At 47.2% G+C, this 27266-nt stretch overlaps 9 protein-coding genes across 9 annotated transcripts; 6 read left to right on the forward strand and 3 right to left on the reverse strand.

Moving 5' to 3' along the window:
* Positions 1-178: 178 nt before the first annotated feature.
* B0J16DRAFT_358324 (uncharacterized protein) lies at positions 179-1078 on the forward strand (the record flags this gene model as incomplete). Its single annotated transcript, XM_046129578.1, has 1 exon — positions 179-1078. One exon carries the CDS (start codon positions 179-181, stop codon positions 1076-1078), a length of 900 nt encoding a protein of 299 aa, XP_045979396.1.
* Positions 1079-2900: 1822 nt separating this feature from the next.
* Positions 2901-6558, reverse strand: B0J16DRAFT_349481 (uncharacterized protein). The gene is made up of 9 exons (XM_046128917.1): positions 6206-6558; positions 6124-6147; positions 5872-6064; positions 5446-5823; positions 4809-5396; positions 4644-4749; positions 4324-4590; positions 3809-4269; positions 2901-3738 (listed from the first exon to the last, which is right to left on the reverse strand). Exons 1-9 carry the CDS (start codon positions 6455-6457, stop codon positions 3020-3022), a joined length of 2988 nt encoding a protein of 995 aa, XP_045979397.1. The 5' UTR covers positions 6458-6558; the 3' UTR covers positions 2901-3019.
* A 718-nt stretch (positions 6559-7276) lies between these two features.
* B0J16DRAFT_349489 (SNF2 family N-terminal domain-containing protein) lies at positions 7277-10917 on the forward strand. The gene is made up of 10 exons (XM_046128918.1): positions 7277-7771; positions 7825-8372; positions 8427-8537; positions 8589-8797; positions 8848-8878; positions 8947-9128; positions 9182-9971; positions 10021-10205; positions 10256-10407; positions 10459-10917. Exons 1-10 carry the CDS (start codon positions 7457-7459, stop codon positions 10576-10578), a joined length of 2643 nt encoding a protein of 880 aa, XP_045979398.1. The 5' UTR covers positions 7277-7456; the 3' UTR covers positions 10579-10917.
* A 1354-nt stretch (positions 10918-12271) lies between these two features.
* B0J16DRAFT_388885 (uncharacterized protein) lies at positions 12272-12616 on the reverse strand (the record flags this gene model as incomplete). The annotated part of the gene is made up of 1 exon (XM_046131782.1): positions 12272-12616. One exon carries the CDS (start codon positions 12614-12616, stop codon positions 12272-12274), a length of 345 nt encoding a protein of 114 aa, XP_045979399.1.
* Positions 12617-13259: 643 nt separating this feature from the next.
* On the forward strand, positions 13260-15386 carry B0J16DRAFT_388886 (uncharacterized protein; the record flags this gene model as incomplete). The annotated part of the gene is made up of 3 exons (XM_046131783.1): positions 13260-13281; positions 13330-14609; positions 15372-15386. The coding sequence occupies 3 exons, from the start codon at positions 13260-13262 to the stop codon at positions 15384-15386; spliced, it is 1317 nt and encodes a 438-aa protein (XP_045979400.1).
* A 3357-nt stretch (positions 15387-18743) lies between these two features.
* On the forward strand, positions 18744-20252 carry B0J16DRAFT_292981 (uncharacterized protein; the record flags this gene model as incomplete). Its single annotated transcript, XM_046124350.1, has 1 exon — positions 18744-20252. A coding segment is annotated over one exon (1509 nt), but the record flags the coding sequence as incomplete, so codon positions are not given.
* An 883-nt stretch (positions 20253-21135) lies between these two features.
* On the reverse strand, positions 21136-21747 carry B0J16DRAFT_274830 (cutinase; the record flags this gene model as incomplete). The annotated part of the gene is made up of 2 exons (XM_046123685.1): positions 21136-21258; positions 21313-21747. The coding sequence occupies 2 exons, from the start codon at positions 21745-21747 to the stop codon at positions 21136-21138; spliced, it is 558 nt and encodes a 185-aa protein (XP_045979402.1).
* Positions 21748-22795: 1048 nt separating this feature from the next.
* B0J16DRAFT_310684 (uncharacterized protein) lies at positions 22796-24166 on the forward strand. Its single transcript, XM_046124980.1, has 3 exons — positions 22796-22916; positions 22976-24097; positions 24156-24166. Exons 1-2 carry the CDS (start codon positions 22854-22856, stop codon positions 24026-24028), a joined length of 1116 nt encoding a protein of 371 aa, XP_045979403.1. The 5' UTR covers positions 22796-22853; the 3' UTR covers positions 24029-24097; positions 24156-24166.
* Positions 24167-26033: 1867 nt separating this feature from the next.
* B0J16DRAFT_310687 (uncharacterized protein) lies at positions 26034-27237 on the forward strand (the record flags this gene model as incomplete). The annotated part of the gene is made up of 3 exons (XM_046124981.1): positions 26034-26305; positions 26359-26679; positions 26718-27237. 3 exons carry the CDS (start codon positions 26034-26036, stop codon positions 27067-27069), a joined length of 945 nt encoding a protein of 314 aa, XP_045979404.1. The 3' UTR covers positions 27070-27237.
* Between the last annotated feature and the right edge of the window lie 29 nt (positions 27238-27266).

Below are 27266 nucleotides of genomic sequence, written 5' to 3' on the forward strand. Positions count from 1 at the left end.
AAATCCTGTGCCGGAGAAATGCGGTGGAATGGTTCTCATCGAGTATATATATATAGCCTTTGCGCGACCTCATAATTCTCGTCATCGCATACAAACATAAAATTCATCTATCAACATTCACGTCCCTCAAACAAACTTACTTTACAACTAAGGATTCTCTTCCACGACCAAGTCCAAGATGTTTAAGCTTCTGCATGGGAAGTTTATTATCAGAAACCGCCTGCAGCCGGATGGCGATACGGTCAGATTCAAGCCTGACAACGTTCATTTCGTTGAAGAGCTGCGACAAGGATCTCAAGACAGGCTTGGCGTTGGTGAAGATGTCAATATTCGGTTGGAAGCAATTGACGCCCTGGAAAAAGACCAGGAGTTGGAAGGCGCCACAACCGCTCGTGATGAGCTGTTGAGCAGGCTCGGGTTTACAGATCCGGCTTTTTCTGGCAGTCCCCCGTTTATCGTTACATCTGGTTATCAAGAAGTCAGTGGCCATGTGTTGTCCAATGGCTTTGACAGCTTTGGAACCCGGCTGGTTGGCTTTATCTTCAGAGGCGATGGTAGTGCGCGCGGCTCTGATGGCTCTGCCTTCGCCCTGAGCACGGACATTGTAGATGAATCAATCAACACCGCCCTGCTCTCTGAGGGATTCGTCTTCCCAGCGTTCTACGACACTCTTCCCCCGAACCTGCGCAAACATTTGGCCGCCAAGTCGATAGATGCCCGTCAGGCAAAGAAGGGCGTGTGGTTGCGATCAAAGGGTTTCCCAGCAGATCCGCTCATCCTTAACACGCCAATCTTGGCAAACCTGAGGACGGCGGTCTCATGGCCGAAGCTTTACCGTCGTCTAGAGAAGTACCTCGAGACTCAGAGACCAAAAGACATTACTGGCTTTGAGGACTGGCTTCAAGAAGACTCTCAGTTGCGCGATGACGGCATCCTCATCATCAAGAGCAACCTGCCCGAATTAGTCCGCCTGCACGATGTGGTAGATGTCTCTGGCAATAGAATCAAGCTCAAGTACTGGCCTGACGAGTTTATCATCCAAGGCCACCCCACGAACCCAAATCAATCCCAACCGTGAGATACATACCTTTTCAAATGGTTCGGACAGTCTTTACTGCATGAACGAATTCTGAGAATAGCTGAGGCGGAGTTCATAGCTCAGGATGTTGCATAATTTCTATGAATTTATAATGTCTTGTTCTAATTGCGATAATTGTGAGCATCGAATTTGATAGTTCTAAAGCTTCCTGAGTAGTTGCACCTACCATATCTCCTTTACAATTTGTAACTAGAAGAGGATAACTCATATTCGTCACTTACTTTAACCTTGACAAACATTAGTTGAGCAGACGATATTATTAATTAACTATGCTTGTTTGATGGTAGTCCGGTACTACTGATACAAGCAAGACCCTAAGTCTGACTGAGGTGTTAATATGTTCTTCTTAAGCAGATAGTTCAGTAATTAAATCCGTTTCCATAACGGGCAATTCAGAAAGCACATAAGCCTTGCCAATAAATCCGAGCCAAGTCCATACAACCTCTTCTTGGCATTCTTGTGCAATACAAAGATAAGATTATGCTTTGCATGACTTGATCCTCGTCGGGTATCGTATTGGCTTTATGGAGTAGAGGCTCCATCCTCTCGATGACTCATTTGTTTTGTTTGTTTTGTTTGACCTTGGAGTATGACATTCTTCTTTCTATGGGAACACATCGAGGTGTCGGCAGCGCAAGGCCAATTCTCAAAAGACACATCGACGGTTTGAAAAGAGACAAAGGCGGGATCGTGTCTGGATCTGCGCGGACAGCCTGTCTGAAATCCAAGATACCGCGTATATAGCCTTGAGGATCGGAGCCACCTCCTTCTCGTAGAGGTCCCTTCAAAATAAGAGATCGTGATGATATCGTTTTGGGCAACTGCATTTTTAATCTTCGTGACTTTATCTTTGAACTCTGGCATGTTTCTAACCATGTACTGGAAGAATCCGCCACTTTGAATAACGACGTGTGTTCTGCGCACTATAACCGGAATAATGGCTGATGGAATGGTGTGTTTGTGCAGGTCATGGAAGGATGATGGCCGGTTTGGGAGGCGGCGATTAATTGGCTGTGAATGTGGATTTGATCCAGGCTACCATGAAGCATACCAAGGGTGATATATGTGAGATTGTGACGAGTCCATGAGGCCAGGACATCGCCAGGAAGGGAACCACTGCCGACGGGCCTTTATCCATACCAGTCGATCCCACTGAGTCTTCTGTCTGACTCGGGATGGCAAGGTCTCGAAGCGGTTGAGCAAATCTCCTGTTAGCTTGGTACTTAAGGTAATAGCAGGGTCTTCATTCATTTCTAGTAGACCCGATAAAGACATTCAAGTCATTGGTGCAACATCGTCTGGTAGCCACTGGTCCATTAATATATCCACAAGAGGAGTACGTGTCCGGCAGACTATGTGTACAGCGCTACCTCCTGACCTCATGCATGTATCGCCTGCGCTTTAACCGCATATTCCAGAGCAATCAACGTTGCCAGATGCTCTACACCCAAACATCATCTCGATAACCCCACTTTATTCTACTGTCCGTAAGACCTCTTTCTAAGCGCTTGTATACCATGCTTATCGAAGTTCTTCTGCAGGTACCGAGGTGCATCGGATAGACTGGCTTGCTTGAGTCTCGACAGGAGTGGGTGAGACATTACTTGTGGCGGCGATGATGAATAGCGGATGAGTGTGTTGATGTTGTTATTTATCAACTGCACCGAGTCATGTCTTGACCTACCAGTCTTACTAGGTTGGAATTAACGTACATAGTGATAGACGAGAAAGGTCAGTACTACCGCTACTTTTTCACTTATCTTCTGCAGGAATATGTGGCCAGTTGGTAGCGTATAAAAGGCCTAATAATAGTTTTATCTATGCTTTCTGAATTTACTTCTAAGAAATTATCTCTCTTTTGATTGAATCAGCACAGCTCTAACGAAATTCCCTTCTAGTAAATAATTATGAGACAAGTAGCTAGCCTGGACCCAAATTACTTGAATAAGTAGCTATAGACTTTTGCTGAGAAGCAGGAGGGGCATTGGCGAAGTTTTGCAACTGCATAGGGTGAATGCTGTCTGGGTTGATGCCATTAGCTATGAGCATTTGACGGGCGGCATCAATAGAAGAATCCCCAGGCAATGTCTCATTGTTATTGCTCTGAACGTGATGACCGTTCCGTATTGTGACATCATCCGGACCAGGAATGTAATAAAATTCATTGACGCGTTGGCGCTTGGAAGGTGAAGTGGAGGTTGGTGAGTGATCCCCGTCTCTTGTAGACTGTTGCCTGGGATGTTTGTGATCACTTTGTATCAGGCGCCCGATAGAATCTGGCACTGGTAAAAGCTTGGGGTGGCTATGTCGTTTCCTCTGATGTTCACGAAGACTCCTAGACGATGCAAAACCGACGTCATTGTATAAGCAACCTTTTGCGTAGCATTTAAATGCTTTGCCATGGGAAACCCTCTTGTGTTCATCAAGTTTCTCAGCAGAGTCAAATCCGAATCGGTAATACTGACAGCTCCGAATGGAGCATGTAAATGCGGTACGTCCGTAGTCTGAGCGGAAGACAAGCAGCTCTTGTCGGCTTAGCTCGTGGTAGGAATCAAGCTGGGAAAGATGTTGAACACCCCATTGGTAATTTGCATCGGCTCGTGAGAATAGTGTACAGTCCAGTTCAAGGGCATTAACATCTGCAAGTAAGAGGAATGAAGTTAGTCAATGCTGGGTTTATGGGTCCTGTAAGTTGATAGAGCTACCTACTCAGACCATGCTTAGATTGTTGATCTTCCAATGTTTTGCGAAAGTTGTGTACCTGGCGGATCAGCCGCTGGATCCCTGGCACTGGGTCGAGTTTATCGAGAGGTAAATTGGAACTTATGTCTGGATCTTGTGGAGAATTAATCGGTGATATCGTGTCATAGCACTGTAGAAGGTCGAGGTGCTTTTCACATAATAACAATGCTTGTCTCACTACTGAGGTCTCAGTGATAGCAGAGCTTTGATCTTCGAGACCTTGGAGGAAGTGCTCTATCCAATACTCATTGGCGTAACTCTGAAGGCCAAGAAGTCCAAGGCCGGTCCTTATCATGAGCTCCGGACTTGATTTATCGCGATGGGCATAATCCAACACTTGTATTAGCTGTGAAATACAAGCAAAGGCGATGTCCCGATGGGCGACAGAACTCGATATTAACGGTCCACTGGGTCTGCTCAATAAATATCTAATCGCAGCCTATTAGTCACTTTAGGCACGCATCATAGATAAATCTACTTACTGAGCCACTGTGGAGTGTATGATTGCAACCGTACCCCCTGGCCCGTCTTCAATTAGGGGTTTGCAAATCTCGAGCGCGGTGGGGAAAGGTCGGTTATCTCGACTCAGGCAATCTGATCCTTCATGGAGGCTTGTTCCGATAAGGACTTCATACTTCATAATACCACTCTGCTCTTGTGAGAAGATCAGCCAGCCAAAGATGCGTCTAACCCTGGCAAGGTTGCTTGGTGAACATCGATCCCGAATGTTGTTGAGGATTCTCTCGTATCTGTAATAGATTAGTATCTTGGTGACCAGTATTACTCAATGGTCCGTACATACACTGCTTCTAGGTCTTTAGGTAAAGAGTCAACATTCGATCGCAACTCCGCTAGGTTTGCTGACGTCTCTAGCAGAGACAGGACCAGATGGACCCACAAGAGCATACCTGATCACATCAGACAAGTTAGCCCGAGACTAGAAAGGTGACATCGAGAAATTTCGTACCTTCCGATTTCTGGACTATCTTCCTCCTCAATTCTTCCAACAGGGGGGGACCTATGGTGATGCCAATGTTCTCATCCAGGTCTTCTAACGAACATTTGACGATGGTCCCCACATCCTTCTCCATAGTGTGCATCTCATCCCCCAGAAATAGTATATTCTTTTGAGGGAGCTTTTGAGAGAGAAGTGGACGAATGCTCGGAACGTCCTGACTTGAAATCATAAGCTTGCAGGAAGAGCCGGATAATTTGACAAGCTGTTTGAGTTCGTTGATTAATGCCTTATGTTCACATGCTGGAAGCTCATCAATACCATCCACCAGCAGCCGAACATCATCGAACTCCGCAAGGACCTTGGCAAGTGCCCCTCTCAAAACAGATACAGAAGGCCGCTGTCCCTTGGAGCGATACTCATCATCAAAATAGGGTATTGTTTCTGGAGCGATTCTCATGACCTGAGCTGCAAAGGCCCTGAAGACACGGGCCGTTATTTCATACGGAGTGGAGTGATAGTCGCAGAAATAGAATAAGACTCGAGTGCCTTTCTTTAGCGAAAGGAATGATATAATTTGCGAGACCAGGACAGATTTGCCTACAGCGGTGAGTGTTGGTCTCCTTAGATCTCTTAGCTTTGTACTCACCCGATCCTGGCTTCCCATATAACCACATGATTGGGTTTCCTCGTCCTCTCTGGAGCCATGACCTGAATTTCTCATTTGAAGTAATCCAGGAACCCGTTCCAGGACAGCAACGACCTTTCAACCAATCGAGTTTGAGTTCCTGGTCGTTGTCGCCCGTTTCAAGCCACTTCATCATGGTCTGAGCCTGCGTTGACTGCCAACGTCGTTCTTGGACAGTGGCATCCTCAAGTGACTTCCGTCTCCATTCGCTTGCATTCTGGATATCGAGGGATGCGGCCTCCCGATCGATTAGCGCACCGATCTTGGTGATGCTTTCGATAAGATCGCCGAAACGCTGTTCAAACCGACCCCAAGCAGAGCAAAAGAAGATTTTCCAAGCTTCTAGCGTTAGCTACAATCTGCATTAATTCTTGATTCAGGACTTACCCGGCTTTCGGGTGAGAGCGTACGCCTTGCGGTGGAACTCTATGATATCCTCATATAGAAACGCAAAGAGCCGCTGGAAGTCCTGATCTTGCGCGAAAGTATTGCCCAATCTGGAAAGCCACGGGAGAGAATTACCGATCTCCGCGTATGCCGAGAGCATCTTATCCAGGGTCTGCGTATGCTCATGGACAGCCTGCGATCGAACCGTTAGAAGTTTCATACTTTTATGGGCTTAGGCTCCCAAGTACTCACGACGATGATGAATTTTACAGGTGCCTGAGGATATCTGTGAGTAGTCAACCTCAATTATCCCCGAAAGGCCGCAATCACCCACCCAAATATAAGGTAGAAAAGGTACGCCATTACACAAAGGGTCGACAGCCTTCGAGTAACGCTCGACAGCATCGAGGTAAGGATTAAGACGGCTAAGGTATCTCAAACTTCCCCTAGACGCAAGCTGAGTCTCAATTTGTGCGATCGCAACCCGGACGTCATCCAAAGAAGTAGCGCGGATCAGTTCGTCGTCTTCATTTGAGATTTCACTACTGAACCTCTTGCATGACAGTTCTATAAGCCTTTGTGCCATGTTGAATTTCTTCCCTCGGTGTTTGGTTTTCGGGATGTTGGAAAGAGAAGTGACCAGATGTAGTCAATATCACTTTATAAGGGGTATCTTCCATGGGAAAGACCAAATGATTGGAAAATGACGCAGCAGAGGCTGAGCACATTAGGAGTAACAATTATCTTACGAAAGCTAACTAATGCACCTAACGAAAGGCCTCGCAGGAGACCTTGCCAGCACATACATGTGTGTAACGAGGCTGCGGCGTAGCAAGGGCTGAGTGCCTAGATAATATCACGGTTGGCTAATGGAACTGCGCTAGTAAGCCCTAGGAGGAGACTTACTGAAATGTAACAAACAAACTTGACCGGATCTAGAAAGGGGAACGGTTGGTTGTTGTTCCCGAACCTTCGACTGACTGCCAAATATCGATCTATTTTTCGGACTTACTCTATTGACTGCTATCTACCATTACTGCCATTCGGGGTTCCCGGTTATTTTACTTACAATGTCGCAATGGAAACCGTCTGCACCATGGGTTTACCGCCATCAGCCTTTTTTTTTTTTTTTTTGTGCGGGGGGAGGGGCGCAGTAAGCCAGACGCGAAATCATTGGGGTGGATTTCATTGCAGTACACCTCGACCATACATCGGCCGTCATCGGACAGGGTTGAGACATTCACCGCTATACTCAGCCACTACACTGAGGGATGTTAGGTACCGCCGAAACAAAGAAGGGGGCTTGAAATGCTGTTGAAATAGACACTGCCACCCCCTGAGGCCCCCACAGCACCGTAAAGACTACGGGACGGCGCGAGACGCCTCCTCGGCTTGCCAGTCATCAACTAAACCCATTCTTATTCCTCGGGATTGTTGGTGACCTCCAATTGTATGATTCGCCGTTTTTTAATCCGTTTCCTACACATCTAGCCTCCTTGGGCAATCTACGGATGAAACCCTAAAATCTAGTTATTGTTCTCAAATACTGAGCCCACCAAATTCAACCATCACGCCTTTGTCCGCAATGGCCGCACCAGATGAACATTTAGTCAAGAGAAGAAGACTAGAGAATTCAACTTCATTCGCGTGTTCCCGAGGCTTGACACCTGAGCCGCACGATGGGCCATTGCCTGATTCTGAATCATGGGACATAAACCCCCAAAGCTTTCTGGAGTGCACCGTCATCGGTATTAATTCGACAACACCTGTAGACACTCCCTGTCTGGACAAAGTTGCCCCACAACCGAGTTTCCAAAACTCCATGCTCATGGATGGTGCTTGTGCAACGAGCACTTCCGTCATTGCTGAAGATATAGCTGAAACCGTCTGCTTCGGAACGGTAAGGCCCTTTCCCAGTACCCATATACAGCACAATCAGATTAACCTAAGAAGTTGACATCGTTAACTTCCCTCTGTGCCACCGACGCCAGTGGCAGACAGTCTTTCCCAGACAGATTGCCGCTCAACCTAGGCGTTAAGGGCACACTCCAGTCTTTGTCGCTCGGAACTACTTACGGCACTTTGGAGGCCCGCGATACCAAGCTATTAGAGTTGTTCAGTCGCCATGGAATCGAATTTGAGCTACTGGGAATGTCATCACAGTTGCAGAAGGGGAAAGAAAAAAAGACTACGGTATGGGCTACCTTGTATGGCCCTCGAGACCTTGCCCCGGACCTCTGCGACCTTTTCCATGATCTTGAGCTATACTTGCAGGATCCAACACTCGCACTTCGAGACATACCATACTTCAATCCGCAGCGCTTCATCAACAAGCCAGGCATTCGAACCGTTGACTTCCAGGACATCCGGTCCAGTTCTGAACAGATATCATCGGTAAGAGACGAGAATTTGGTAATCACAGATGTATTGGACAAGCTGAGTTCAGAGCATACTTTGCCTGAGACGCCTGGATCGTCATATCTACTAACTGAACTAATGAGGTTAGATGATAAAAGATTGTCAATCGTTGTAACAAAAGAGCTGACAGCACCTAGTCATCAAAAACAAGGCCTCAGTTTTATGATACGTCGAGAATTAGGGTGGAGACTTAATGATCATGGGCAAGATGTCTGGTCTAAATCCATTGACTATGTTGGTCGTGTCATGTAAGTATATGCCATGAACTTTGAGGCGATGAACTAACCTGATTGCCATAGCTACACCAATAACGTTGACTCATCCCTACATCACACACAGCCTTTAATATTTAGAGGGGGAATTATTGCTGACGCCATGGGGCTCGGAAAGACTCTCAGCATGATTTCACTCATTGCACACGACAAAGCCCTAGGAAAGGAGCCAAAACTTAACAGTTCAGGTGACAAACTCCTGGGCAGGGGCACGCTTCTAGTCCTGCCTCCTTCCTGTTAGTTTCGCTCTACCATATATGCGAAAGCATGTTACTAAACATTGAAGTGCTGCATAACTGGGAGAAGGAGCTCGCAAAGTCAGTCCAATTTTGTTTGACAGTAGAACAGACTACAACGGTAGAGAAACGGATGCTGATCGACATAGGCACTTATCTGCAGAGCACTTTAGCTGGCGGCGGCACCATGGACGACAGCGGATCCAGGAAACCGATGTGGAATTTCATGACATTATCCTTACGACGTACAGTACGCTTGCGAAGGAGTGGCGAGATCAGAAGCAAAGTCCTATCTTCTCACATAATTGGCATCGTGTGGTTCTGGACGAAGGTAAGTGGATAGTAAAAACGATTGGAACTTTTGCAAGATCTAATGCCTGTCAGCGCATGAGGTCAAAGATGCATCGACATCTAAAGCGCGTGCCGTATGTGCTCTCAGATCCAGCTGCAGATGGGCTGTCACCGGAACCCCCATGCAGAATCGACTTTCTGAGCTCTTTAGCCTCTTTTCCTTCCTTCGTCTTACACCATACCATGAGAAAAGGAGTTTTAACGAAGCCTTCACGAACCCCTGTGTTCGAGGAGAAGAAAGAGGGCCTCGAATGTTAGTACAGTTACTGGGTTATATCATGTTACGACGGTCCAAGAACGTGATTACCCTACCACAGAGAACAGACTACCGACGGTTTCTCCAACTCAACCTTGAAGAGCAATACGCCTATGACACTATAAAGCAGAAAGCTATCCGATGTCTCGAAGATACCCTCGCTTCACGAATGCCCCAGGAAGGCTATAGCAATGTTCTCCAGAAGATAAATGCTCTGCGAGTCATTTGTGAGCTAGGTTGTCGACAGCCTGGTTTAGAAGAGGCTTTATCTGAACCTTTGTCAAACGACTGCTTTCTATCATCCGGAGAACCAGACGAATTCTCAACGCCAAGCACAATAACTGATGACGTGAGACATGATGATTGCGGCTCAGAAGCGAATGCAAGCCCCTTTGGAGACATCTTTACCCGTCCTCAAGAATGCTTACCATTATGCACATCAAGCATCCTTCCTGATCCGTGCCCGAACAACCCACAACCTGAATCGTCACTGACCAAAGGTCAGTGGCCAACAAAGATTCAAGCTTTGATCAAGGACCTTCAGAGTTGCGCTACTGGGACAAAAAGGTAAGGCCATCCTGATAATGGAGCTACTGTAACTTACCTAGGATTCTAGTGTTGTCTTCTCTTATCGCACATCGATTCTGGATTTTACAACCTCAGCTCTCAGGGGCGCTGGGATTGGCTGTGTTCAGATTGACGGCAAGTCGAACGCGGAGAAGCGAAGCCAGATTATCAGCGACTTCTCACGGCAAGAGACAATACCGGTGCTTCTCTTATCCTTAGGCTGTGGAGCGGTTGGGTAAGTATATGTCGCATGACCATGGGTGCCTAGGGCTAACCCTTCCGTTGTCTTACCCTCACTGCGGCCTCACGGGCATACCTATTAGAGCCGCAGTGGAATCCATCTATAGAAGAACAGGCACTTGCTAGAATCCACCGACTTGGCCAGACTCAAGAGGTGACAACTATTCGGTTCGTAATAAGCGGTTCTATCGAGCAGGTAAGTCATATAGTCAGCTGGTGTGATTCTACACTAACAGGATGTGACCAGTATATCCTAGATATACAAGATGGAAAACGGGACCTTATAAGCCTCCTTGGCGCTAAGCCCACTGATGGAGGTCAACTCATAGCCAAACTCCAGGTATACATTGCGTTCCTCTTTACTTGATAGTCGGATATTAAGCCACTAACGCACATCAAAGCAACTACGGCAGCTCCTGCGTTGAAGCTCACGCTTCGTTAAATAGCACCGTGCTCTCTATCGTCTTGGTATGAACGTATGACGGACTGGAAGTTACCCACACAGCGTTTGCAGATGAATGCTGCTCCAACAGATGTGTTATTTACTTCCAATTGCCTGCAATGGTTGACCGTTATACATGATAGCCATGGCGAAGCGGATCGGGCAAAATTCTCGTTGGATTATAGTTTATGTGACAGATGTATAGATATGGTCTTATTGTTATTAAAGGCTATTGTTTGACTTGGTCTGCGTCATTCTCTCGCTGGTTAAACTACACGCCACTACAGCTATCGTCGACGGTAGAGTATTTTTATACCGGAGACCTCGTTGCTTTGCTTTTTTTTCCTCAATGTTTGAGATGCTAGAACCAGAAACTGAAGCGTCTATCCTGGCCTGCTACTGAATCACCAAGAATCGTTTGACGAGTCATTTCTCTAGTGCCCCGGAGCTTTTCCGTGCTCCAATTGCTTACAACACTGGAAGAGTATGGAATCTAGGATGATGGTCATCGTGAACTGGAATGCATGACTCGAGTCGAAGAATCAAGAGCTTGATAATTTTCGGATAGGTAAGTTCCCTATAGAATCATCATAAGGTTCAAGTATATAGTTTGACATCTTCAGGGCGGTGTGGGATTTTATGAATTCAATACCCTGATAACCACTGATACCGCTTGTAAGAGTTTAGCAGAGTTAAAAGTCCGAACGTTAGAAGTCGAAGCGCTCCCTTTTACGACTGACTGCGCTATGGTCTGGAGACATTTTGATCCCGACTGTCAAAGGTATAGCAGCGCGATGGACTCCCAATGATTTCAGTCGATACTTTAGTCCTCTCATCTGGAGAACGATAGAGGCCTCGTAATTTCCGCTCGACTCTTTTATGCCGGCCTACTGTAACGTGTACAGACCCTTCAAGCCCGTGAACACCTGTTTACGCCGCGCGGAAGACTGCAACATGCTGACTGACGACGTTCAATTGTTCGTGAAGAATAGCATCTTGATTCGGCAACCTCGTCAACACAAAAGACTCCATATCGCTCTAACTTCCTGTTGTACGGTTGACGATGCGAATCAATATATTACGGGAGAAGTGTAACTTAGCACGACTGGATGTTAACAGAATGGACTAAAACTGGTCTCTCATAGTGGACGATCAAAGCCCTATTTTATCTGTGGAATTCCTCAACGCCCAGTCACAACGATACCATTAATGCAAATGATGGGTTTATTACTATCAACACTAATACAACCAATCCTTCGCTACACTATACAGTGTCTGAACCGGTTTTCCCAATGTGTAATCACTGACCGATTGACACCGTTTCCAGACATACAAGATAGAACAAGGCAAAAAAGGAAACAAGATTTGCTGTCGTCAATGCTTATCCAGACCTCGCCTTTGCGATGTCTAGATCGGTTTCAGGGTGTAAGCCCCCAAGGGTAAGAGACGAAATGGTTGATATGTTAGTGTAGACCACCACTTATCCAAAGATTCAGAGGACATGTCTTCTGTCCACGCCAGTACAAAAAAGAAATCGAAAAAGGGACCAAGAAGTCTACTTCGTCGGGACCATCGTTAGAGTCGTCGATCATGAGTCGTACCGAATGTTAGCGGGCGTTCAATTCTTCTTCTTGTTGTTGTCTTCCTTCTGCTCCGCAACACCAAACGCCTCCTGGTATGTAGTGAGGACCTCAGTAGGGTCGATCTTCTCACCCCACTCTTTCTTCGTCCCATCAATGGGAATCTTTCTCTTGCCCTGATTGTAGGTTAGACGAGTCATGTACTTGCCCGCCGAAGTGAACATGAAATCAATGTGGAAGGTGACTTTGGCGGTTGAGCGGCCTTCTCCGTGACCTCCGGACCACTGCCCGACCACCGGCTCCGGGATAGTAAGGAGGCTTGGCTTCGCAGCCTCCAGATAGGTCTTCAGCTGGTCCTCAAGCCGCTTTGTTAGGGGGGCCATGTTGACTGTCTGCTGGCTGTTGACGGTGTAAAGTGGTGGTGTTAGTAGGTCGGTGTTCGGGAAGGGGGTAGCTTGATCTTCGGAGTTGTGTTAGAATGATTTGTTTCTTCGAGGAAGGGAGGAGGGAGGAGGAAGTCATCTAAGCTAGTGGTACATGGCTACAGCAGTGACAATTGTCATAGCCGTGACAATTGCTGCAGCAGTGACAACTGCCACTGCAGTCCATAGCAGTGACCCGGTTGCATGAATGCACTTGTACAGCTGCAGTCACACAGCTGGGTGGATAAAAGAAGAATTGTTCTTAGATTCATGCCATCATAGTACAGCAGCCTGAACATATAAAGTGAACATATCATTTCATCTCTTCTGCCACTGGAGCCCAGTTGTTCTGATACCATAGGGTCAATTATGTGAACACAGTCTCAGTCACACAAAGACAGTTACACAAAAGCAGTGGCACGGCAGTGACAGCTTTAAGCAGTACCTCCGTACCTCTCTAACGCTTGCCGCCTTTCCCTCCAAACTCAACTCTCCACCTACAACAATTTTCGCATCTGAGTCACCACACAAAAAGCCAGCAGCCAACACAACAAACCGCCATCGACCATTCCATTTTATCACCACCTCGAGAAACTCTGCAACCATGGAGCCTGCGAGTGAATCTGGTAAGCCATTCTTGTCGTTGCATCAAACAGGCGACTCACAACATCTAGGTGCGCGCGAAAACATGTCCGACTCAATCATCCCCGGCTACCAGGCTGGCGCCTCGCTCAACCTACAGGTCCTCGATACCCCCAAGTCTTTCATGCTGCAGTCGGTGTCGAACCTCTCGGTCAAGATCGAAAAGGTTCTCTCAGTCACCATGGCCCCCGTCATGCTCGTCACATTCGATACGCCAGCCACATGCGACACCCCCGGCGGAAATAAACGAGCAGTTCTCAAGCTTTTCGACCGTCGATTCGGGTCATCGCTACGAAGGGATCCTGAGGGACAACACATTCCCTGTCGCGTCGAAGATGAGGAGGCTTTCAAGGCGTTTGTGCTCCGAGAACAGCCTGTGCCTTTCCTCCGAAGCAAAGAGGAACGAATGAAAGAGGAAGAGGAGGTCGAACTACTGTCATTCCTAGGAGCCTCCGCCTGGCTAGACGAGCCCGAAGAGCCCGAGGCACAAGCCAAGTTTGAACTTGAACTCTGGCATGAGTCTTGCGAATTCCACCAAACGGAGGTCAGGGCATACAACCACCTACAGGATTTGCAGGGCGTCGTGATCCCTCGAATGTTCGCGTCTGTACGAATTCCACGCGAAAGTGGCAACTCGAGAGTGGACTACTTCTTCAGCCCCTATGGGATCCTCCTTGAGTATATCGACGGGCCAAACCTCTTCGACCATTATGATGAGATGGCCTCCCCAGCGGGCTTGGAGGAACTTGTTCAGCGCGCTGTAGATGGGGCTTATCAGATCAACGAACGCGGCCTCATCCTCAACGACAGTTCCCCACGTAATGTGGCAGTCGACAAACAACTCAACAAGCCCTACATCATCGATCTTGCGCAATGCAACTTCAAGGAAGACTTTATGAAGGAGGAACTCGACGAAGACCTTGAAGAGGGAACGACACATGAAGATGCTTGGCTTGCTCTTGTCTATTCCGATCACAACCCGAGCTCGATCGGCACTGTCATGAAGAGGAGGTTGGAGAGGGACCATGGTATTGAGATTGAGGTTGTTTTCCCAGATATGAAGAAAGTTCTGGAGTACGAGTCCCGTATTGCCAATGATCTCATCACCACTGACCCTCGTCGAGTGAGGAGTTACTCAACCTGTTCGGGTCCATCAACCATGATCAACAGAGGAGGTCTTGGCAACGATCATCACGGCACCAAGGGTTTCGGCGCGGTAGGCACCCAAATCTGGCTGGAAGTCTGGAAGCGACTCCGCCTGGCAGTCTCGGGCGGTACAACAGGCGTGGCGAAATTGCTCAATTGGATCAGGGTAAGATTGGTTTCGTCGCTCAGAAAGGGTATTCCCAGCTATTGGGGTCATATGTATTGATGCGATGATGTCCATTACTAGCTTGGACTGGAGTCTAAGTATATACACCGAATAAAAAGTACACCAGTCATCTTACATACTTTACCTTGGAGTCGCTTATCCCTATCGAACGCCTGCGCAACTGTCTGATATGCATAAGCGACAAGCCCATTGGGCTAGTCCCGGGCGCCGCTTGGGAGGCTGGGCGCTGGCAGCTGAGAGCTGGGAAGTGGGGGCAAGACATGGTGAGTGAAGACCGCAGCGGGTAAGTGCAGCAGATGGATATCTGAGAATCTACATGAAGCCAATGCCGAGACGAATAATTTCAGCTGAACTGAATTGAGCTGGGAAAGGAACGAAGCCGGAGCTGGAGCACTGGGAGTCGATGAGGTTGAGGACCAACTGCGGCTTAGCAGAACAGGACATGGCGGCATTAGACCAAGGAGACAAGAACATAGAATGACATAGTTTGTTAGCATTGAATACAGACAATTGAACGAACAAGAACAGGACCGGAGTACAATAGTGATTGAGGAGAAGAACAAACAGAATTGACAACACAGCAGTGCAGATGTAGGGGCAAGTTTAGCGCTATAAGCCCCATGCTTCTGCCGCTTGTCCCCTACAAGCTAGTGGGCTTCTGGCACCTTTCTAGGTACTCACACTTCAGCCCGACACCTCAGCCAATCAAATTATCACATCATGACGCTAACACCTCGCTAGTCACCAGCAAAATGACCTCCACCTCAGTCAATTTAATTGCTTTGTTCCTTAAACAAGGCGATGGTTCGTTCAATGGAGAGAAATCACGGTCTCAACTTGCGATAGACAAAGAGAACATGCTGAGCAATTAAATCTACTTCATACTAGACATTAATTCCTGAATCACATAGTATCCGATATTTCACACAGCAAGGTCGGACGGATGCGACAGGGTGATGTCATAAGTTGTAGTGTAATTGAGCTGCGACGAGCAAATTGAGCCACCGGCGACCTTCCAATACGGACAAAATCGCGGCCAGCATGTTCTCTACTAGTTACGAAGACCTCGAACTATAGTTCTTCTACTTACAGTCCTCATTTTATCAGAACAACGGCGAGCAATTCACTCTCGGGAATTGGAAACCAAATCGTGGTGTAAGACATGGTTGGGAAAATGGCGAATCAGCAGCCTTGCCTTAATAGTACCAAGAGCAACCCTAATCAGGATTCTTTCAGTCAGTAAGATCCAGTCAGTCAGTACTTCAATCGTGTTCAATATGCGACCGTAGGATGGTGAGCAATTGGGGTTCGAAGTTGGAGCCCAAGTCAAGGTGTTGGTTGAGGTACGCAACGTTCTTTGCACAGAGTGGGGCGCCAGTCGCTTTTCTACCAAGGACGAAAAACCCGTAAAAATAATTGTTTGTCAGCTCGGAGCCATCTCAGTACCAACTTTCAAGCTTTATATCTTGTGCGACTAGCTAATGACAAGCAACCGGTCCATCCAGTTGGAGATTAAGTCGCGATGTTGGTATGCACCAGACGCTATACAGCCAGGTCCGTGGTAAGCGCACTTGCCCCACTACCGGGTAATGTGGACAGCAAAACAATTTGACAAAAAGATTGGTGGTCTGGTGATACGTGATGCTCTACTAAGCAATCGATACTTCGTGTGGCCTATTGATTAATCTGAAGAGAGCTACAGAGATATAATTGCTACCGCATGTTGGGAAGATGGTGATCCCGGCTGCTTTTCCTATGTTGTTTTGCTCGTGATGCCTCCTCAACCACTCAGACCGACGCACGTCCACCAAACTTTGCGTCTTCTGACATGGGTAAAAGTGGCATATCTGCGCACCCCATAGGGCATGCTTCGCTGCTGCTAGCCTACTAGTTAATTTGCGCCGGTGGGAAGGAATGTACTTGGTGAAGGTTGCGCACGTTTGGGTTGTGGCGCTTTGAAAGCTGGTATTCAATTGATGGGCTCAGTGTGGCTTATCTTATCTTGTATCTTATCACGTATCTTATCGGATCTATTACGCTTCCCGCAGGGTGTCAGTAGAATCAACCGTTATAAACATAAGAGACGAAATAGTTTAGTCATCTTGTGCAACCTTAGATGGGCCTCAAGGCTACCTTAATTTTGTAGCCTAAACCTTGAAGGAAATCTCTTCTGTTACCCACCTAGGCTTCTTGCAGGTCTCGAGTTAGCCTTGAGGGCAAAGACAGTTTTTGACTCAGTAACCCATAGTCAGTCATAATTTGGTACACCTTTTCGATCCAGTCGGTGGGTTAGAACTGGTTTGGCACTACTTTAGGCAGTGTCGTCGTAGAAAGTCAAGCGATCGACTCAAAGGCTGACACAACAAGGGATGCTGTGTAAATCGAGCGATATAGGTGTTGAGGAATTTGCGAGGTGTGCTCTAGCCCTATGTTGCTGATCCACTAAATAATCCGGATGGTGGCTTTGGTGAATTGTTCGGAGTGCGGCACGGATGAGAGCTTCGTCTCAATGCTGCTAGACCAAGAGGTTGCTGCTACTCCAGAGCTTTCTGATTCGGCATAGACTAGGTATTGACAACCTGGGCAAAGCGTCAGGGAGGCATCGCTGCAGTAACAAGCGTGATATGGAACTGCTGCCTGACAGAGCCTTGCGTTTCAACTTTTTTCTCCTTCCTTCATCAAAATCCTCAGCATACCAGGCTCACCCATCAACCTCTGCGGTAGGTCTATCCAAGAACTAAGGAAAAGAACAGTGCTCGTCGCAATCAGCAGTCGCAGAAGTAACAATATTCGTCCCTTTACCTGGTGTTGACGCAGTGTAACTTCCGCCCAGTGTCGAAGGTCAAAGCTAGGGAATTAGAGCGAACGAGAGTAAGCAGCGGGAGTGTGAGACTCGGCCCAGAAGAGTTCGGGACGTCAAACGTATCTGCCAAGGTCGTTTCGAAATTTTAGCTCAGCCCCCTCATTGTTGGTTGCCATTCAGAGCTTAAACTCGCTCGACACCAATCAGAGGCTCTAAAGATGGGATGAAAGACCGTTGTAGGTTCGAAGAAGGGCGTTGCCGTTAGTAATGGAACCAAAATTAGTTTGTCCTCTAACCCTATTCTCCGTCCTCTCTCGTATTATCCTATCACATATGCCCAGTTATTGTCTTCGTAGCTGGTACTCCGTCTTGTGGGTATGGGTTGGTTAAGGTGAAGCTGGTTGCGGTGAGCTCGTTGCCTTCCGTTTTCGCGATGAGTATGTTCGAGAAGCGACGATTGCTGGCAAAGCCGATCAGAACTAAGAACTTGAAGTCACTCCACGTGAGCGTTCGCTGAACGGTTGCAATGACCATGTTCATTCGAGATAACAAAATGAGCGGCCATTCTTCGATTATCTTGAACTCTCGCCAGGTCAGAAATTGTCAAGTTGGGTTAGAATTTCTCGTTATAATCTAGCTAATGGTGACGCTTGAAATTGCCTACCCTATCGCGCAAGTCTGTCCGTGCGTCCAACAGCATTGTGGTGGTATAAGCTGCGCGACTTGAAAACTGACCTTCAAAAAAATCAAATAGGTGTCCAGTCCAGGGTAGCAAAGTGAACGAAAAACGAATAGCCTAGCTCCGCTGTGCATACGACTGGCACTGTCTCGGTCGAGACGTTATATGTCTACTAGAATCCGGGTCCATGAGATATCAGTCGTTTATAGGTCTGATGGGAGAAGAAGCCGATAGACAAATTGCTCCAAGATGCGGGTTTGAGAGACATCTAACTCTTTCTGCAAACAGGCGGTTGACAATTAAGCACGGTGTAGCAACAAGCACGACCTATGGGCTACAAAAGGGAGGGAAAGACTATAGCAAAAATATACATCCGATCGAAGGACCACGTCTTGTATGGCAAATCAATTGATAAAAGTAAGCTAAATAAAATATGAACTCACTTTGCGAAATTCCGGGCTCACGTCAAAAGTGTCTGGTAGCGAAAATGACAAGCCAATCGCTGGCATCGTTTAGCCCGCGACTGAGACTAACCTGGAATCCGGTTAGCGCCAATGACATGGATTAATATGATATCGCTCAAAGAGAGCAAAGGAAGTTGGGCAAGTTAGAGGCTTCAATCTTCACGAGAATGATGGACCTACCTGACGAGATCTGGCAGCAGATATTTGCCAACTTCGAAGACTACATGCCTTTGAAGAATTGGTGGATGTACGGCGCTCAACTGAATCACGAATGTCCCAGAACCTTGCATTCACTCTCACAAGTATCCCGCCGTTTCCGACGCGTTGCACAATCTTTCCTTTATCGCACTCTTCTTCTTGAAGGACGTGATGAAGAAGCGCTCGTCCAGATACTCCTCTTGAGAACTTTGAGCGAAAACCCCAAATTGGGTCAACACGTCCGCAATGTTTCCTTTGACGACGAGACAGGGAGTCCCTGTCGGATGAGTTCCGCATTGGTCCACATCCCGGTTGAAAGCATCTTTAGACAAGCCCTCGAATCTCTCAACCTTCCACCGTCTACTACCAAATGGCTTAAAAAGTCAATCTCGGATGGGTGCGCCTTCGGGACTCTCGCTGTGGCATATATGGCCCAGTCACAGTTTGTTGATTGCACAGTGCCTTGCGTTGAAAGTCCTTTGCCGTTCATGCTCAGCGGATGCCTCGGAGTTGAAGACGGTTTGCTGATTCAAATTCACCAGGAAGAAGAGGATCATGAAGATGGTCATCAAGACAATGACAAGACAAACCACAAACACGCGCCAATGATCATGGGAAACATGTCTGCAGACTACAGTTTTCCCAATCTGACAGAAGTAAGGATAAGAGCAGGAGGCAGCGAAGGGGTTCTGTCTGCCTTGGTGATTGAGCCCATTCTCCTTCATCCCACACTGAAAATACTACGTACCCTTGGTATCGACTGGACTGGGGATACAAGTAGGCAACTCAGATGGCCTGATCGAGCTTCTAACCTCCGATGCTTGGATTTGAAAGAGTCAGTCATAGACGCTACTGGCCTGAGGAGTGTCCTCACTCGCTGTCCAAACTTGAAAAGTCTGTCGATTCAGTTGGCCGACTTGAGCAGGGAAGAGGATATGGAAGAGGATAGCTGGATAGTTAACTTGAATGACTTCGGCGATGTGCTGAGGCAACTTGGACGCGGGCTGGGGGAGTTCGACTTCCACACTCACGACTACAGTGATAATCATCCCACCGAGGGTAGACTTGGGCTGCTTCAAGACCTCAGCTCGTTGAAACATCTCAAAATCGACAAAGAGGTACTGCTAGGGGTTCCGAGAGAACCAGGTGAGGAAGTTGGTCGACCAGCCTTGCGGTTTCATGAGGTCTTGCCGCCATCTTTGCAAACCTTATACTTGCATTGGTGTGAGACCTTTGGCGGGTCCTGGTATAGAAGCAGGCGTGAAATTGTCAACAAAGAAATTCATGAATTGATTATCCAAAATGGGCTCCCTGATCTTCGAGAGATACGGGTTGAGCGGTTCTACAACGAGACAGGGGAAGGGGAATGGGCTCCAGACTTGAGGGTAGATGGATGGGAAGTCACTGTTGAAAACGAGCACCTGTGGGAGACATACGATTGTTCGGGGTGTTTGCGTACAATTCTCATTCTGTCCAGGGGCATATGATCTCCACTCAATTAAAACCCTCCTCCTATTTGAATAGCCTCTATAAAGCCATCACTTCCAAGGCCAAACCAGCCCTTCATTATCACGAACTATGATTCGCACCAACCGACCATAATGTTGACGGCTTCCAATGTCAACAAGGCAGCCTACGTTGTCGCGATTTTATGTGGTGATTTGTTCCAAGAGCATGCCACAGACTCTGTATATAAAGAAGGCTTTGAAAGGTGGATATCGTTTCAAAAACGAAGGTGAATTGATAACTGGTTCTGAAGCACACTGGACAATATCTAGCTCTCCGTCTCCGTTGGGTTTGGCAGTCTATTACACTGACTGTACAGATTGGAGATGATTGTCCTTTATTGATTGTTGAAATTGGGTCCTACTTTTGAAGAGACATAAGAAGGATCTCCCAATAACATTCTCGCTCTCTAAAGGTGACTTGCAAGATATCTTGGGGAACTTTCTATTAAAGCTATATCCAGAAAATATAGATAGGGTTATTCTAAGCTAGCAATAGGTTAGAAATTATTAAGTTTTAGTAGTAGTATTTAATTACAATCTAGCTAATAGCAACATTAGAAATTCTTACACTATTATGTAAGTCTACTAGTGTATTTCGTTTAGGGTAATAAAGTAAATAGAAAATAAATAATAAAGCTTTCTAAATTATTTTTCTATAATAAAGATTTAGTATAGTTTAAAGCTAAGTTAATTGGTACCAAGTACTTATTTAGAGCTAATAGTAAAGTTTCAGGGCTAATTGTATTAAATAGCTAAAGAGTGTAATTGTTGAAAAGTGTGAGAATGTAAACAGGGTGACTAATCTTCCTGTCGGCTTATAACACCATGACACTCACTAGCACGCTTATCCAGCCTAGAATCGGGAGACGACATGATTGAAAATCTGGTCCTGGACAGGCTTCATCAGGCCATATGACAAATGATCACTGGCAAGCTGGCACTTGCACTCGGGATCAAAGGAGCAAACAATGTCGTTCTAGAGGTCTAATGTTAACGAAGATCGATCTGTATTAAGAAAAGAACTACTCACCTCCAAACAAATGTCAGCAACCTTTCCACTGCGGTCAAGACTCTCGTTGAACGTAGGAATGCTGTCGTTTGACTGCAGAGACTGGATTGTAAACAATCCATTCGCAGTGCGGTTATCATGATGGCCTTGGCTGTCGACGTTGGAGAATCTACCAGGCATGCGATACGGGTTTCCAACCATTACAATGCTGCTGACAGCGGCGATGCTTGTATCGTCGAGTTCATTCAGCGCTTTCTGAACAACAGTTGCACCCTGAGAGTAGCCGAAGAGGAAGTACTTTTGCTTAGGACAATCCTGGAGGCCATACTTGATGACGTTGGTAACGAAGTTTACACCGGCGGTAACATTCTGGTCGAACCCCGCGGGATAGATGACGGCTTGGCTGACGGCGCCGGTGTTGTTGGCCAAAATCCGCTCGATAGTGTTCTGGAACATAAGGGAAACACCTTGCGGCTCTCCGGAACCTCGAGCATCAAGAAGCTCTAGAACAAGTATTAGTATCTGTCTCAGGTACAGAGGAGGAAGCGAGCGCAACTAACTGTAGGCAGCACATGGCTTCAGTTGCTCTGGGGTGGACAGGTTGACCCGGGGGATGGCGAGATAGGCTGAGTCGCCACAGCGGCAGCCGGAATCGGCAGAGGCAACCGCAACGATGCCAGACAGCGTGGACAGAAAGAGGAATGTAGGAGAAACCATGGTGTAGGTAAGTTGAAGTTGTACGTTTTTTAGGGAGTGTATAAAGTAGGAAAGGTTGAAAGGAAAGAATGAAAGATGAAGGTGTTGTTTGGAATGGTACTGAGCTGAGTCTATGACTTTATTTATATTTTGATGTGGAACATTATCCAGGGAACATAAAATTAAGGCTACGATATTTAATACACATGGAAGGACTAGCGTAGACCTCGTATATCGGTACGAAGCACTGACCAGTGTCAATGCAAAGTTAATTTGTGGACGGAGGTAAGTATGTCGCTCTCTCATTGGTCCGATCACGGACCGGCGATACTTTCCGCTCGTAACCAGTCTTCTGGGAGCTGAAATATGAACATACAAAGCTTAAGAACATCTTCGATTCTTACCTTTTACGTGAATTCTTTACGTAAGTTTACAGCGTGCAATATCCCATTCTCACCCGTAAATGTAAAATTGTTTCTTTAACATTTGGAGTATCAAGGGGGGTTCATTTGCTTCCCCTATGCCTAACTTTTATACACTTAGCCTTTCGAAAATAACTTACTTTAGCTGAAGTTACCGATACCGTTGATATTCACCATAACGGATGCTTCTTCTAAAATACAGTTTTAGTATGGCAACTGAAAGTACAATCGATAGAACTTTATCGTAGACAGCTGACAGCTGATCATCGAAGGGACTTGCGCTTAGACCATTGCAGTTAGCCTAGCAGGAGAAACGTGGTCCCGACCACCTAGTCATCAAAGTAATCCATTTGATAGGCATTTGGATTTTCCAACTTACCCTGCTGCTTGGGCCAGGCCTTTAACGCGCGTCTTTGTTTCTCACGCGACGGTTCCGACTGAGGGATGCGGCGAGCACACAACAAGACCAGGACAGGCTGCCTAACGTGTAAACGTAGGAGAATCAAGGTTCGATCATCACCCTCCCTTCATTGGAACGCGCGCCTGCTTATTAATTGTACTTGTAGTGTGATGAGATCAAGCCGCGATGTAGAAATTGCCAGATCCATGGAACCTCTGAATGTTTGTATGAAACGCCAGAAGCCTTAGTACTTCCAGGTCAGGGCCTGCAGTCGGCCAACGGTACCTACACGCTTCAACACTTGAGTCTACTGCATCATTTCACATCCTCCACAGCTCTGACACTCTCTGTCAACGGACAGGTTCAGGGCCTTTGGCAGGTCGACATACCGCGTATCGGATTCTCTTTCCCCTTTGTTATCCATGCCATTCTGGCGTTATCTTCGATGCATATGGCTCACGAGCTACCTGACCAGAACCAGGCCAGGTGGGCATCGGGCATTGAGCTACAACAGCAGGCTGTGACGGGTGCACAAAAAGCATTGAATAACATTACAACAGAAAATTGCACCGCCGTGTTTCTTTTCTCAGCACTGACATGCATAATCTCGCTTGCACGCGGCTGTGGCCACTCGCCCAAGTGTGGTCCTGATACCGAGCAGCCAACTGAAATTGGGTGTGAGAGCTTGATTGAATGTGTTGTTCTTTACCGCGGCACCAGACATCTCCTCGGCCCCCCGTACGAGCAAGTGTTACATTCGGGTCCACTGAAGCCTATGTTCGAGCTTGGATCTGAACGACGGATAAGGCTTTTCGATCCCTTGATAACTCTGGATACAGACCAATCCAGCGCATGGTCCAAGCTGCAGACGGCGATATACGATCGTGTCAAAGATACGGAAAGGCTAGATGCCTATGACAGCACAATCGACCACCTGCGGCGAGCCTTTCGCGCTGTTTATGATAAACCGCTGGAACAATTGGAAAATATGGACGTCTTTGCCTGGATGTTTGCTATATCAGACAAGTACGTGGCTTTGCTCAGGCAACAAGATCCGATTGCTCTGGCGTTGTTTGCTTGCTTTGCTGGTCTGATACGAGAGATGCGCTGTATGTGGTGGACTTACGGCCGGGGTGAATGTTGTATCAGTCAGATCTATCACAAGCTGAAGAGACAAGACGAATGGCTTATTCAATATATTGTAAATATAATAAAATGAGGATATCTATAACTTAGTAGGGCTCAAGGTCACCTAAACGGTTTACACATGGTAAATATAGATCAGTATGTAGGTCTCGCTTTCTGTTCCTTGTACCACAGAATTTATAGCTGACCCCTTTACACAGGTCAGCACGGGCTTATATTAATTGAAGCTACCTACAGTAACTGAACTCTAACTATGCAGCTCGTATCATTCCGTACAATGACTCAGCAACAGGTTGCTCAAGAGTCGACCGGTGAACAATTTGGTACACCGCTGAAGTACCGTCCACGCGCTGCATCTGCACTTATTTACAGCGCTTCTTTGGTGGACCAGCTTCTTATTCGCCACGCCGGCGCTGCGCCACAGGGTGTGGCAAGTTTGCACTTAGAAGTTTACACGTTTGATTAATTGGTCCAGGGAATGGCTTGCAACGCGCGTAATTCATACTAAACGTCGTTCGAGTTTGTAATGCTATATCTGATTGCGCCTTGGAGCTCATAGTGACTGAGGTTTGATTGTTCAGTTAGGGTCGTTAAACTTATGCTGCCGATCAAGATGTAGGGTAATGGAATGTCATGTAAGTCCGATAAACAGCAACGCCATTGAAACGACTTTGTTCTTAATTGGGATGGCCTTTGGAAGCCACGAGGAACTTCTATTGGTAACTCTACCATCGAACGTTGTAAGAGAACAGCCGATAATGTTTCGTTGCAATATCGCGGGTTGACTATACACAACAGATGTAGCAGTGAGCGCCGTTGGATCATTTTCGCCCTGACTTTGGATATCATGCATCCTGGCAGTATCCCAGCTGTAAATGGAACTATCTGTCTGCCTCAACTACAATCAAGAACATCAACATTGTCAATTCGGGAGGTGGTGTGTCCAAGGACAATGAGTTTGTTCAAGGTCTAGTGCTTACTCCGAGTTGGGGGAGCCGGTCCGTCAGGAGAGCTTCTGGAACCGTGGCGCTGTTCATCCAGAGCCAGTGGGGGACACGAGCGAGCATTGTTCAATAACCCACATACATCTACTTACGACTTGGGATTGACCGTCAGTTTCGCAGCTATGAATCTCCGCCAGTCGACCTTTTGCATCTCTCCGGAGAGAACCGCGTCTTCAAACAGTCACAGCTTGAAGCGGCCCGAGATGTTTACTATCAAGAGCCAAAGAATTGTAAGACCACAGCTATTGACTCCCAGACTTAAATTACCGACGACCTGTCACCACTTTCCCTGTTCACTCGACCTGCATCATTCGTCAACACGTTTATCGTGATCTCTTCTGCGCCTAAAAACGTCTAAACGGGGGTATTGAGAACAGCTACCTTGGGCTTTTACCGATCGTTCGTTGAGACGGCTTGTAAGACTTTTTTCAACATAATGGGCAGGAGCATATCTGATGCCAAGAAGTTCCAAGACACCAATTGGGTAATATTTAATGACAAAGTGCGATGCCGAACTTCCCTTTCCTTTTTAAGCCTTTGACTACTTGCAAGTACATGCCCACCAAAGTAGCCTGTATGTTAAAAAGGTTATACCAATATGCCGTATAGGATTTCCTGGCAATTTCAAAACCAGAAGGAGTTAACGCTTTTATGGGCAAAAAACTCAAAGCAGGGACCGGACATTTATGAAATGTCATTAACTTTAAGTTTCATTCAAAAGCTTGGCCAACCATTAAAGCCATGTCCTATCCGTAGTGCGGATCTTGTGTCTACTCCTGGTTGTCATGGTCGTAGCCTTGGTGGAGAACTTTGCAGGTGCAACAGAGACCCGCACTCAAGTCATCCCTGATTATGCTCGCACAATTGCTTCCTTCTCAAGACCGGCTGTACATCAAGACTCTATTTTGTCTCCAAGCCTCTTCTGTCGTAGTAAATTGTCAGTCCAGAAAGTCACTTCTACTCCTGAACTGCTGTCTAGCCAACTGTCACGTGCACTCGCGCTGTTCGTTCGCGTCCCGACCTTTTCCAATTCTTCCATCACAACACAAACAGGGCAACCGAGTAGCCGCCACCATGTTGACCGCAGACACGACTTTTCACGATCTTAGCGTCGTCAACCCTGGTTTCGCTACTCATCCTATCACATGGACTGAATTCCATCTTCGAGTCGTCGACTGCACTTTCAACCAGATCACCGACAATGTACTCCTTCAAGCCCCCGAGGACAAGGCCCGGACAGCAAGCGCCGAGAAAGTTGCGACAAGATACGCGCACAGTTTGAAGTCAGTCTACGTCGCCGACTTACTCATTCGTCGAGGCAGTAGTACTCTCTTGTCGTTTGTCCAGTGAGTCCCACCTTGAATCCCCATTGTCACTTCAAACTGACTTCTTTCTCTAGAGAACACCCGGCGTTCTACTTTGCCGGGAGTCTCATTCATCGTGCGAGTGGATGTGATGTTTACCGCATCGACAAGGAGAAGCTTAACGCCGTCAACGACAACCCAGCCATGGGAATACCAGAGCCAATTTTCGGCTATTACCGATACGACATCGACAACGTTCGCAGAAAGAGACACACCGCTCCTGGAGCTCCCCGAGGCATGAACAACGATGCCGTTCAACGAATCTATGACCGCAGACTAGCGCGAATGGTTCCCCAGGACTGGCGCACCGACCCTTATATAGTGTGTCTGCTTCTCAGCCTGGCCCAGTTTCAGTAGTACAGAAACCACGACCCGGCACAAGTTGTCTTTCCAGTAAGTCACCATTCCATTCAAATGCGACAGTCAAGCTGATTTATCAGACGCGTCTTCTTGTCACAAATGACGAAGACCATGATCACGCCTATGTCTACAAAGCCGACATCCCATGGCGACTCTTGAAGTGCCTCCACCACCCGACGCGCAGTTTCGATGAACCTGATCTTTTCCCCTCCGTCAGCTGGGTCAAGGTTCCATTCAAACCATACGATTCCTTCTCGGAACGTATCGTCCTCCACTTGGTCGGTGTTGAGCACGCGCCTGCGCTTCAGGCTGTACCGGACGTGAGACTGGCTGGCCAGAGGAGGAAGTTCGGTGAGACCGAGGAACCGTCGGAATCAGACCGATGAGTCCCACGTCGCGGCTTCACTTGATCCATTGGACGGGACGTTGAACTCTGGTGACTAGGAAGTGAATGGCTATTACAGTGCTGGAGTGCAGATGGATCGGTATGTTTTTGCTATGTCTCGGATCAGTGTGAGGTCTGTTGATCCGTTGGCATGGTTTCTGAAGTTGAGAGAGGTGTCTCGTGAGCAGGAGAGGGGCT

The sequence above is a fragment of the Fusarium flagelliforme genome, assembly GCF_020744385.1.
Source record: "Fusarium flagelliforme strain FIESC 12 MPI-CAGE-AA-0113 chromosome Unknown B0J16scaffold_7, whole genome shotgun sequence".
Taxonomy (NCBI): domain Eukaryota; kingdom Fungi; phylum Ascomycota; class Sordariomycetes; order Hypocreales; family Nectriaceae; genus Fusarium; species Fusarium flagelliforme.